Below are 14,021 nucleotides of genomic sequence, written 5' to 3'. Positions count from 1 at the left end.
TTTTTCTTGAGACAGAGCCTCACTCTGTTGCCCAGGCTGTAGTGCAGCAGCACGATCTCAGCCCACTGCAACCTCCACGTCCCTTGTTCAAGTGATTCTCCTACCTCAGCCTCCCAAGTAGCTGGGACTACAGGTGTGTGCCACCATACCCAGCTAATTTTTAATTTTTAGCAGAGACGGGGTTTCACTATGTTGGCCAGGTTGGTCTCAAACTCTTGATCTCAGATGATCTGCCTGCCTCGGCCTCCCAAAATGTTGGGATTACAGGCGTGAGCCACCGTGCCTGGCCAATTTTAAATAGAGGCAGGTTTTTGCAGTGTTGGCCAGGCTGATCTAACTCCTGGCTTCAGGTGATCAGCCTGCTTCAGCCTCCCAGAGTGCTGGGATTATAGGTGTGAAGACAATGGTGAACTATAAAACTGGAAGTCCTCTTAATGGCTTTGCTCTCTGTTTCCAACAATACCAGCCACTTTCACTAAGGTAGAACAAGACCATTTCTGAATATAAGTGATCACATTAGTCAGCTAATTGCTATAGTTTCACAATGGCAAGATGTAACAAGTCAATAATAAAAAAAAGACAGGTGTGCATAGAGCAAACTCAATAGGTAAACACAGATTTTTTTTAATAATAGGAAGAAAATCATAACAGAAGAAATCACCATGTGATTCTTAGTTTCTATAACACAGAAAATGGAATTAAGTTTGATAAAATTTAACATAAAATAGGATTTTTAAAATATAAAGACAAGATTTTACACAGCTTTTCAAGTACAAATCTACTATAGAAAACCAGGCAACATAATATAATTATTTAAAAAAGCACTTTTTTAAAAAAGCTAATTTTATTACAAGGAAGAAGTCTGACCATGCACAGTGGCTCATGCCTGTAATCCCAGCACTTTGGTAGGCTGAGGTGGGCAGATCGCTTGAGCTCAGGAGTTTGAGACCGGCCTGGGAAACATGACAAAACCCCATCTCTACAAAAAATACAAAAATGGGTAGAGTGTAGTGGCCACTACTGTACTCCAGCCTGGGGGTGACAGGGAAAGACACTGTCTCAAGGAAAAAAATTTTTTTTAATTAAAAAAAAAGGAAGAATTTTATTAAAAACAGTTGCCTAGAGGGAAAATCTCAATCATGAAGGTAATATGACCATGAGTTCATTTTGCCCCACCCAATTCTCTTCTTACCTGTCTACTGTATTGGCTACAGTTTCCAACTGCTTGAGAAGAAAAGGATAGAGTTCTGGGAAACGCGAGAAAAACTCTCTGCCTGTCATTCTGTGAAAGGAGGAGGAAAAAGGATGAGTTATTATCATTTATTCCCTTTGATCCGACAATAAAGCCTTTTTTTAAAAAAGGAAGATAACTAAGGTCATTTGTTTGGACATTTAATTAAATACAGTTAAAAACAGAATCTACAGCATCTTAAGAGTTTAACAATCAACATAAAAGATAATTTTGATTTCTGAAGTGCTCTCAATACATGAACTGTTATCTCAAAATTTAAGATTATGTATGTTTACAAATATTTGATATTATATTCTGTCAGGGGAGAAATATGTAATCTGTAGATGCCAAGTTTCCATAACTGATTTGGACTATAAGTAGACTCAACACCTGATTGACTGAGACTGACTCAGCTTCAGTGGTAAGGACAGGTCTAGACCAAGCTTTCTCAACCGTGGCACCAATTACATTTTGGACCAAACAACTCTTTGTTTTAAGGGGCTGTCCTATACATTGTGTCCTATACATGTTTAGCAGCTTCCGTGGCTTCTACCCACTAGGTGCCAGCAGCACAACCCTCCCCAACAATCATGACAATCAAAATGTCGTTAGACATTGCCAAATACACCCTATGGGACAAAATGGCCCCTGACTGAGAACCACTGGTTTTGAGTACGATTATCAGGAGTACAGTCTTGGCAGGTGAAGGTCTGGAAATCCAATCCCTGCTGAACTTCTAAGGATTATCTTTTCCATCTTTATAAAAACTTCTCTTGAACTATGAAAGTAAAATAGTTCCTCAGACTGCACCACTTATCAAAAAGCTCAAGCTAAATATACCATTTAGGAACATACTGTCTCCATAACTATTAAAGAATTACTCTGAAGGGGTGATGTAAATATTTCCTAATCTACCCACTTTTATCAACTCTACGTGTTATGTCCCTATTAATTGTAATACAGAATATCACATTTTTAAAAAACTGAAACATTTTTATACACAGCAAATGCTCTGATTGAGTGTACCATTCAGCCCACAAATGCATATTCGTGTAATCCACACCCCTATGAAGACTCAGAAAATTTCCATCATCCCATAAAGATCACCCATGCCCCTTCTCAGTCATCTCCCACCCTACAAAGGAACGTCTGATTTGATTTCTATCATCACAGTTTGGTTTTGTCTATTCTAGAATTTCCTATAAATCTAATAATACATTTTCTGTCTCAATTTTTTCACTCAGCACAGAGTTAATGAAATTTATCCATGTTATTCAACATATCAATATCATCTGCTTCTTTTTTTGTTGAGTAGTATTCTATTATATGAATCTATAAGTTTGTTTATTAATTCTCCTCTTGACAGACATGGGTTCTTTACCTTTTTTTGCTATTATGAATAAAGCTGATGTAAAATTCTTATGTACGACTTTTAAAGAACATATTTTCATTTCTCCTGGATTAATATCTGATAATAAAACTGTAACATGTCTAACTGTTTAGGAAACTGACAGTTTCCCAAAATCATTATACCATTTAACACTCCCAACAATAAGGTAGATTTCTGATGGAGATTTCTACCTTTTTTTCAATATTTGCTGTTGTTTTGTTTTTCCTTCCTTTATAGCCATCCTGTGGGTATGCAGTGTCTCCTGTGATTCTGATTTGCATTTCCTCGATGACTAACGATGCTGAGCACTTTTCACATGCTTTGGTCATTGGTATGACCTTTTGTGAAGTATCTCTTCAAGATTTTTGCTCATTTTTAATAGGTTGCTTTTCCTTGGTCATATACCCTCTTCCAATCTACGGTTTGACAACTTATTTTTTAGATAACGTCTTTTGATGAGCAGAATTTTAAAATTTTTGATAAAGTCCACTATTTAATCAATATTTTTCTTTTATGATTCATGCTTTCTATGGCCTAAGAAATCTCTACCCACGTACATAAGAAAGATATCCTATATTTTATTCTAGAAGCTTTATGGTTTTAGCTTTTAAACTGAGGTCTACGATCCATTTTAAATTAATTTTTGTGTATAGTATGAGATAGAGGTCAAGGTCCTTTTGTTTCCACATTGGTATTTCACATTTTTAATAGGGAGATGTTCTGTTAAAAAAAAAAAAAAAAAAGATATGCCTTAAAAAGGAGCTGTGGCTCACGCCTATAATCCCAGCACTTTGGGAGGCCAAGGCAGATGGACTGCTTGAGGTCAGGAGTTCAAGACCAGCCTGACCAAGATGGTGAAACTTCATCTCTACTAAAAATACAAAAATTAGCCAAGCATGGTGGTGGGCGCCTGTAATCCCAGCTACTCTGGAGGCTGAGGCTGGAGAATAACTTGAACCTGGGAGGCGGAAGTTGCAGGGAGCTGAAATCGCATCATTGCATTCCAGCCTGGGCGACAGAGCCAGACTCAGTCTCGAAAATACAAACAGGGGAAAAAAAGGAGATGTGTTATGCTCATAGATTAGAGGATTTCATATTAGAAAGATGACATTCTCCCCATTGATTATAAATGCAACGCAATTCCAATAAAAGCAGTGTGTGTGTGTGTGTGTGTGTGTGTGTGTGTGTGTGTGTCTGTAAGTGACCTGAGAAGTTGATCTATTTTATTTTATTTATTTGTTTTGAAATAAAGTCTTGCTCTGTTGCCCACGCTGAAATGCAGTGGTGAAATTTTGGCTTATTGCAACCTCCACCTCCTGGGTTCAAGCGATTCTCGTGCCTCAGCCTCCCGAGTAGCTGGGACTACAGGTGCACACCACCACACCTCGCTAATTTTTTATATTTTTAGTAGAGACGGGGTTTTGCCATGTTGGCCAGGCTGGTCTCCAACTCCTAACCTCAGGCAACTGGCCCACCTTGGCCTCCCAAAGTGCTGGGATTACACGTGTGAGCCATCATGCTCCGCCCTAAGATGTAGATTTTAAAATGTAAATACACATATCAAGGGCCAAGAGTAAGAGTAGCAAAGAAAATCTGAAAGAAGAACAAGGTTGGAGGACTCATCCAGATAGCTAAAAATACCGTAAAACTCAAGTAATTAGGACTGTGGGTACAAGTAAGCCAATAAAATAGAGTAAAAGGCACAGGAGCAGACATATATTAACACACGTATAAAAACTTGATTTGTAAAAGAGCTAATACTGCAGATCACAGAGAAAGGTACTGTGGTAACTGATTATCCACACAGATAAAATTACAATTGATCCCAATCTCCCACTGATACGGGAAGCAGGCAGGGAAGTGCTGGGAGGAGAAAGGGGAGTCCCTGGTGAGGGCTCCACCCCCAGCCTGTGCCCAGGGACCTAGGTGAGGACAGGCACTCCTGCCTTCACCCCCAAATGCTGCATTTCCCAAGACCATCCTGTGCCTATAAAAAACCCCAAGACCCTAGCAGGCAAGCACACAAGCAGCTGGATGTCAAGAGGAGCACATCCACAGAGGAACACACAAGTGGCTGGACGTCAAGAGCACACCAACAGGCACCAGCAGGCTGGCACACGAGCAGGCCATCCACTGGTGGGACAACTTGGAGATTGGCCAGGGCAGTCAGAGAAGAGTTAGGCTGCTGAGTGGCCCAACCCCAGGGAAAAACCATCTCCCTTCTGGCTCCCCTATCTGCTGAGAGCTACTTCCATTCAATAAAACCCTGCACTAATTCCCCAGGCCCACACGTGATCCAATTCTTCCGGTACACCAGGGCAAGAATGCTGGGATACAGAAAGCCCTCTGTACTTGTGATAAAGCAAGGGGGTCTAATCAAGCTAACATAAGCCACCTGTGGATGGCTAACCTAAAAGAGCACCCTGTAACACACGCCCACTGGGGCTTCAGCTGTAAACTTTCACTCCTAGACACTGCTGTGGGGCGGGAGACCCACAGCCTGCCTGTCTGTATGCACCCCTAGAGGTTTGAGCAGGGGGGTGCTGAAGAAGCGAGCTACACTCCCATCACACACCCTGCGAGGGGACAAGGGAGCCTTTCCTGTTTTACCACCATATATAAAAATTAAATTCCATTGACTTCAAGGTTTAAAAACAGCATAAAGAAATAGCCGGGCATGGTGGCTCATGCCTGTAATCTCAGCACTTTGGGGAGCCAAGGCAGGTAGACTACTTGAGGTTAGGAGTTCCAGACCAGCCTGGCCAACATGGTGAAATCCTGTCTGCACTAAAAATACAAAAATTAGCTGGGCGAGATAGCGTGTGCCTGTAATCCCAGCTACTTAGGAGGCTGAGGCAGAAGAATCGATTGAACTCGGGAGGTGGAGGTTGCAGTAAGCCAAGATTGTGCCACCGCACTCCAGCCTGGGCTATAGGGTGAGACCCTGCCGCATCCCCCCCGCCGCACCCCCCCCCCACCACACACACAAAGAAATGTATGAAGTTTTTTTTTACCTTTTTTGAAAATTTGGGATTCTGCCCTGAGCATTCCTGGCATGATGCTTCTTTCTTTCCCCTAATGACAAACCCAGGCAGCCTAGTTAGTACACCTTCCATGTGGCAGCCTGGCCAAAAGGGCCCTAGGAAATTCCAACTTAATTCTATTTAGCCACCTGGATTCTCCTAAAGGATTAACCTGGTCCTAAATCATAAGATAATGACTGCCTGCTTGAGTACACTGCTTGTTGAGTCTTCCTAAGGTGGCCCACGTGTACATAAAGGGTCTCTGTAAGATTTATAAAAATGCCTTGTCCTTCTTGCACCTGCCCATTCTAGACAAAAGGTCTGGTTACAAGTAGGGAACAACTGGAAAAAAGATGAACTTATAAATAATGAAACAGAACAACTGATTTTGAGGAAGTAGAGAGAATAATCTTGACACCTGGGAAGAGACTATCTCAGACCCCAGGAGGTACAATAAAAGGAAGAATGTTAATGGTGTCTGTTTTTTGAAATTGTCCCTAGGGCCTTGCCCACCAGGAAAATGCTCTGCTGTTCCCCCAAACTGTCATGAGCACATTAAATTTAACGAGCTGCTGGGTCTGTGATCCTCCCTCAGATGGGTTGAAGCACAATTTGATTTATTTCCCCTCAACCTTACTGAGGAGTCTATCAGAAACTATGTTACGGCCTTGGCTCCAGCACCTGACCCTTCCTTGCAAAACACCTATCTCTGAATGCCCTTCCCTTTTCTGTAGCCATAGCTCAACCATTGCAAAGGACAGTTGAATGCCACTCAGCTGTTGGTGTGGGCAAAACAGGATAGGTTGGAATGACTGCACTTAAGCAGTCCCTCCAAAATCAAGGACTAGAATAAATTCTTTGGACTAAACTAGAAACTTTAAGGTTTACCAGCTGATTCTTAGGCCACACTGGAGGCACTGTCAAAATATGCTCCTCAACTGATGTAGGGAACTCCCCAAACTAAACAAATGCTTTCTTTACAGGGGTATTAGGTGTGTCCTTGGGACTCTGTTTCTTTTGTGAAAACAGGCATTACCTCTCCCCCCAAAACACGGTGATTTGCACCTTAGAGGTGGTTGTAAGCAACTTTCCAATGTTTAAGGAAATACCCCCAGTAGATCATATAGCTCTCAGATGACTATGAAGATCTCTCCAAAATTAGGTTATGCTTGGTTATTGACAGAAGCTTCCCAGAGGTATAAGCAACTCATTATTTTTGCACACCCTGTGGTTGGTTGGTCCTGCTGTAAGGGTTATTCAATTGAAAACATGGTACAAAATTTATCAACTGATTTTAACTGAGGTAATCACTGATAGCACTTCAGCCCAAAAAGCCATGCAGGTTTGTTTCAATTCATAGGGCAAGTCATAACAATATAAATGAAAAATTTTCTTAGACTTCCAATTTAAATGTATCCAGGTTAGGATAAAGTCTATACAATCGCTAATATGTTCTGCTGTACCTGGCTTAATGCCTTGGGCTAAATGGAAAGGTCAATACAAAAACTTCAAAAGACAGCCATTTGGGTTTCTACCACAGACCTTATTGGTTTGTGGGATTTTTCCAAGTGATTGGATCTGAGATGCGGAGAGGCATAGTCAATGACAATACTGAAAGCTGAGCTCATCCTGCTGCTTGGTGTCCTATTAGTAGTAAACTTAATTAAATGTTCTATGAGACAAACTAGATTTGGTACCAACTCATCAGTTAGATTAATCAAAGGAGCCAACAGTGTGATGTATTTATTCATGGGAAAATTCACCAGAATTTTCACCAGAAATGGGAGACAGATGCTGTTGGGAGACAAGCTGAGTTACTGCCACTGTGCCACGACTGCAAAGTGAAGCGCTGACTGCCCTTTGTTCTGAATTTTCTTGACTCTATTCAAGGATGTTAATATAATGAACAGCGTTGGAATATACAGTGTCTCCCTCTGGAGCAAACGGCAGACATGTTTACTGCCCATTATAAAGGATTCAGGTTCCCTAACTCTGAGTTCCCCTCCCATAAAGATACTTACTGCATATATGGGTGTTATCCATCCCTCTTCACATTGCCCTGTGAGCACTGGAGCTCAAGACACTGACACAAAAGTGCTTATCCTCTGGCTATTGATACTGTTGTAACACACTGCCCTTCATCTCTGACCCCAAGTGTCTCATGTCTTCTACCAGCATCTATGAAACTGTGCCACGCTAACTTATTGGCTTGCAAGTAAAATCTGAGACCCTTCAATGTTCTGGACAAGGAGGTTATTCTAAAAGGAATGAGAGCAATTTGAGAACTTCAGGTCCACAATGGCCTACGATGTGACATTTTAAATATCAAAGTAATAACAACTGTGACAGACTGAAACACATCAAATAAATGAAAATGTAGTGGCTTCATAAAAGCTCATGTTACTAGTCACCACTGGAAGGTGCTAGGACAGCAACTTCATACTTTGAAAATTAATAAAGGGGGAAAAGCATTCATCCTTTATTCCCTGAAAAAAATTGTATTACATAGTATCAGGTAATTAAAGATAGTTGTTTTTGTAGAAGATTTCAGTCAATAAGTGGAAAAGAAATAATAGAAATAACCTTTTTATAACCCCTAGTAAAAATAATGGCTCCAAGCAATAACTATTAATGGAAGCTAGAACTGGTAGGTGAAAGGCTGATAGGAAACTTTATAATGGAAGAATCAAGATGACATAACTTGACATGATACCACTGATCAATCTTAGCATTACTTAAAGCTACATCACTTTAAATGCATCACACGTTAGGAAGGACATATATTACCAATAAAATACTCTTGTCTAAAGAAAACATTATTCCATACAAAATTGCCAGGTTTCACTTATAAATCAACATCGGGGAAGATTATAAAATGTTATTGAATAACAGAAATGTAACAAACTAAGAAACTTAAACACAAGCCAGAGTTGAAACACTCACCTTTCTCCCACCCTGTCCACAGTGTCTCAAGCTCTTCTGCAAACCAAGTAGAAAAGCTCACTGATAGCTCATAAGACACCTAAAGTGCCTAAAATCTGCATGACAAAATATTTGTAACAAGCAGTCATGTCTCATAAAGAGGTTCTACACAAGGGGATATTTGCAAAAGAAATATAAATTTCTAATAAACATATAAAAAATAAATACAATATAATTTTTTAGACTTGAAATGGATGAAATAAGATTAGCAAATGTAGATAACTGCTGAATCTGAGTGGTAGATACACAGGGTTAATTATACTTGTATTAGGTCATTCTTGCATTGCTACAAAGAAATACCTGACACTGGGTTATTTATAAAGAAAAGAGATTGGCTGGGCACGGTGGCTCACACCTGTAATCCCAGCACTTTAGGAGGCCAAGGTGGGCAGATCATGATGTCAGTAGATTGAGATCATCCTGGCTAACATGGTGAAACCCATCTCTACTAAAAATACAAAAATTAGCCAGATGTGGTGGTATGTACCTGTAGTCTCAGCTACTCAGGTGGCTGAGGCAGGAGAATTGCTTGAACCCAGGAGGTAGAGGCTACAGTGAGCTGAGGTCACGCCACTGCACTCCAGCCTGGGTGACAGAGTGAGACAAGGAAAAGAGAAAGGAGAAAGGGGAACGGAGAGGAGAGGAGTGGGGAAAAAAAAGAAGAAAGGAAAGGAAAGAGGAAAGGAAAGAGGAAAGGAAAGGAAAAGGGAAAGGAAAAGGGAAAGGGAAAGGGAAAGGGAAAGGGAAAGGGAAAGGGAAAGGGAAAGGGAAAGAAAGGGGAAAGGAAAGGGAGGGGGAGGGGGGGAGGGGAGGGGAGGGGAGGGGTTGGGTTTAATTTCTTCATAGTTCTGAGCCTTTATAGTAAGCATGGTGTGGGCATCTGCTCAGTTTCTGGGGAGACCTCAGGAAGCTTACAATCATGTCAGAAGGCAAAATGGGGAGCAGGCATATAACATGGTGAAAACAGAGGCAAACAAGAGACAGTGTGGGAGGGAGGTACCACACACTTTTAAATGACCAGATCTTGCAAGAACTCACTCTCACAAAGACAGCCTCAAACATCAGGGATCTGACTCCATGATCCAAACACCTCCCACAGGCCCCACCTTCAGCACTGGGGATTACAATTCAACATGATATATGAGTGGGGACAAATATCCAAACTGTATCATACTATTCTCTTCATTTTGACATATGTTGAAAATTCCCATAATAAAGTTTTTAAATTAAAAATAAAAATACAGGCCACAAATGGGGAGAACATTTGCATGCATATATCGAAGAATTACATAATTAGTATCCAGAATATACAAAGAACTCAAGTGAATGACTGACTAAAAGACAACTCCATATAAAAATGGACACACTAATCAAAATGCAATTCAGAGAAGATAAACATTAGTGGCCAAGAAACAGTAGAAAAGATGCTAAACTGTTAACAAGAGACTATTTTACACCTTCAAATTGGCAAAGACTAGTAAGTCTGGTGATCCCACGTATTAAATCTTTCAGACACTGGTTATGGAAATGAAAATTGCTACAATTCTGAAAAATAATTTCAGATTTTTTTGAAAGTCAGAGATGTGTTTACCCAGTGACTCAAAAATGTTACTCCAGGGTAAATGGCCTAGATAAACTCTTGAGCATGGGCATCAGAAGGCTAGTACATGCATATGTATAGCAGCCACATATTCATCAACAATACGAGTAAACTGTAGTATAGTGGTCCCCGTGTGTAAGCTTTAAAGAATAATGCGATAAGCGTTTTGGGCTGGGCACGGTGGCTCATGCCTGTAATCCCATCACTTTGGGAGGATAAGGCGGGTGGATCACCTGAGGTCAGGAGTTGGAGACCAGCCTGGGCAACATGGTGAAACTCTGTCTCTACTAAAAATACAAAAATTAGCTTGGCGTGGTGGTGCATGCCCGTAATCCCAGCTACTCAGGAGGCTGAGGCAGGAGAATTGCTTGAGCCAGGAAGGCAGAGGTTGCAGTGAGCCAAGATTGCACCATTGCACTCCAGCCTGGGCAACAAAACGAGACTCTGCCTCAAAAATAAATAAATAAATAAAATGAAATGAAATGAAATGAAAAATAAATACTTTCTGGATCTACCATCTAGCTAAAGAAGTGGAACATTACAGTAGTCCCCCCTTAACTGAGGGAATCTATTTCCATAACCCTAGTGGATGCCTAAAACCGTGGACATCACTCAACCATATATATACCATGTTTTTTCCTGTACATACATAGCTGTGATAAAGTTTAATTTATAAATTAGGCAAAGTAAGAGATTAACAATAACAATAAACTCAAACAATTATAGCAATACATTGTAATACAAGTTAAGTGAATGTGGTCTCTCTCTCTAAGTAATTTATACTGTACTCACCCTACTTCTTGTGATGATGTGAGATTTTTATCATGTGAGATAAACTGCCTATGTGATAAGATAAAGTGAGATGAATGACATACCATTTAAAACTTATAACTGTCTCCTTCTGGTTTTTCCACCTAATATTTTTGAATCGCCGGTGACCAGTAACTGAAATCACAAAGAGCAAAACCATGGATATCCTCATCCTTGGTTTCAGTTCCCCAGTCAAATATAGTTCAAAAATATTAAACAGAAAATTCCAGAAGTAAACAATTCATAAGTTTTAAACTGAGTGTCATTAGATATTTAGATATATAGAGAGATATTGAGAGAGAGAGAGAGACAGAGACAGAAAAATCACACACTTAACTTTTATTATAGTATACTGTTATAATTGCTCTATTTCATTGTTAGTTACTATTGTAACTAACAATGAAATAAAGTATTTATTTTTCATTTCATTTCATTTCATTTATTCATTTATTTATTTATTTATTTATTTATTTATTTATTTTTGAGACAGAGTCTCATTTTGTTGCCCAGGCTGGAGTGCAATGGTGCAATCTTGGCTCACTGCAATATTTACTGGACATTTTAACCAAAATATGTTCATTTCCTTTTTTACTTGTTAGGTATTTTAATGGAAAAAGTAAAAATCCAAAGGTTAAAAAATAGACACTGGATTCCCCCCAGTGCCCTTCCTCATAGAGAACTGTGTAACAGCATTTCAGCTTTCCTATTAAAAAAATTCAGTGCATACAGGTACATACTTTTACTTTGCAGTTTTTTTTCCTACAAATAATCATATTATATACGCTTTTCTGCACCTTGAATTTTTTTCACCTAATCTGCAAAATTATTCCATGTCAGCCACGCTGATCTATTTTCTTCCATTTAATGGCTACAGAGTAATCTACTGTATGGTTGACTGTAATTTACTTAATCCCTAATGATAGGCCTTTTGGTTATTACCAGTCTGTTGCTGCTACAAATAATTATATGTACATTTCCTCATTAATGAATTGCAAACTTGGGTTTTATAGGGTCACTGTTTTACACAGGGAGAAAGCAAAACCATTCCACACAGGCCATTGTTATATTCTTGACCACTTCAGAGCAAAAGGGATCAAGAACATGCATTTCCACTGTTACTGTCCTTTCCTTGGCTCTTGATTCTGTGAAGAGGAGTCACTTAAAGGTAAATATCTGAGTTTAGTACTGGGATCCCTAAGCATATTTGCTCATTGAGAATCTCTCACTATACAGACAGAAAGGCAATAGATATGCCTTCTTAAGGAATCAGTTATTAATTTCCAGAGGAATAAATGGCCTGCTATCTCTTGATTAAGAAAGACACGTATTCTCACTTATGCAGACCATATGATTCTATCAGTATGATCCAGAAACTGCCTAACAGATAACTGGCTCTGCTGACTACGATGCCACTGAGAAAAGGGCTGTGGAGCTACTATTCTAGGATTAAAGTCATTATTTTAATTGAATTAAGCTAATTGTCCCAAACAGCAAGTTACCTCATTCAGTTACCTTTGCAAATATTTACCAACTAGTCTATCTCGGAAGGTATATGAAGAAGGTGCTTACTCAAAATTAAACTTCAGTGAACGTTTTAACTAATTGTTTTGTTTTTAGGAACAAAGTAGATTTTTGACATCTTCTAAAAAATATACTGTTAAAATTATTGTGGCCATGCTTGATGGTACAGACTTCCAAGTATCAACTATGCACTTGTCAGGTCTTTTTTCTGAGACAGAGTCTCGCTGTCGCCAGGCTAGAATGCAGTGGTGTGATCTTGGCTCACTGCAATCTCCACCTCCCAGGTTCAAGCGATTCAACTGCCTCACTCTCCCTAGTAGCTGGGATTATAGGTTCGTACCACCACGCCCAGCTAATTTTTTAAAATAGATTTTTAGTAGAGACAAGGTTTCAGCATGTTGTTCCAAGATGGTCTTGATCTCCTGACCTTGTGATCCACTTGCCTCAGCCTCCCAAAGTGCTGGGATTACAGGTGTAAGCCACCGCATGAGACCAGGTTCCTCAATACAGAAAAGTTGACTCTATTTCTGGTTTAACTCAGCTGAAAAGCCAGAGTTCCAATTTACAACAAACACAAAAGAGCTGAGCTCCATGTACTTTCCAGGGAGCAACATCTCAACTCTGTATTAGTCAAAAGCTAGTAAAGACTTGGCTAAATACTTATGTAGCATGTCTAAAGGATATGCAATATTAACAATTCCTGTGTATTATAAAACAGACTCCCAAGAGGTAAAGGGTAGGAGAATCAGAATTATCTAAGGAGCTTATCCAAATTTCACTCACTTCTGATTCTCAACTACACCAAAAGGTCTGTAGACTCTAGCATCTTGAACCCAGAAATTAGGTTGATATTAACACCAGCCTCGAACTAACCATGACCACACTAGTTTTCATGGTTATAGTGAGTGAAGAATAACCATTTATAATAGTGCCTCTATATTGAAAGAATTTCATAGGTTTTGGACTACCCATGTAAGGTCTGTAATCTAGCCTTACTTTAAAAGGACAAGATCAAGGGACCATTTTAGGCCATATTTGAATCTCCCTGCTCTGAATCCTAGAATATGTGAGTCTTCTCTCTCACTTGCTATTTAATCAAAACTGTAATGTGATTTTTTTTTCATCAAAGTAGCAAAAAAATTTTTTTAAGTACCTACATGCTCATGTTGGGCTCAATCCCATGAGTCAATGCTCTTGGAGCTTAAAACCTGGTTAAGAAGACAGGTGGCCGGGCACGGTGGCTCAAGCCTGTAATCCCAGCACTTTGGGAGGCCGAGGCGGGTGGAACACGAGGTCAAGAGATAGAGACCATCCTGGTCAACATGGTGAAACCCTGTCTCTACTAAAAATACAAAAAATTAGCTGGGCATGGTGGTGCATGCCTGTAATCCCAGCTACTCAAGAGGCTGAGGCAGGAGAATTGCCTGAACCCAGGATGCGGAGGTTGCGGTGAGCCGAGATCGC

The 14,021-nt window shown here is 39.9% G+C and overlaps 1 protein-coding gene across 3 annotated transcripts in view; it reads right to left on the bottom strand.

The window, feature by feature from the left end:
• THADA (THADA armadillo repeat containing) overlaps positions 1–14,021 on the bottom strand; it is a 365,800-nt gene that overhangs the window by 207,600 nt on the left and 144,179 nt on the right. For all 3 annotated transcript variants that reach the window (XM_017544862.2, XM_017544859.2, XM_017544860.2), the window contains exon 28: positions 1,193–1,282. In XM_017544862.2, the coding sequence (XP_017400351.1) occupies positions 1,193–1,282 (90 nt within the window). The remainder of the gene's footprint in view (positions 1–1,192; positions 1,283–14,021) is intronic.

Source organism: Cebus imitator, unplaced genomic scaffold (genome assembly GCF_001604975.1).
Source record: "Cebus imitator isolate Cc_AM_T3 unplaced genomic scaffold, Cebus_imitator-1.0 Scaffold172, whole genome shotgun sequence".
NCBI lineage: Eukaryota > Metazoa > Chordata > Mammalia > Primates > Cebidae > Cebus > Cebus imitator.
Note: the sequence above shows the minus strand (reverse complement) of the source record. Positions and strands in the feature narration are given on the sequence as shown.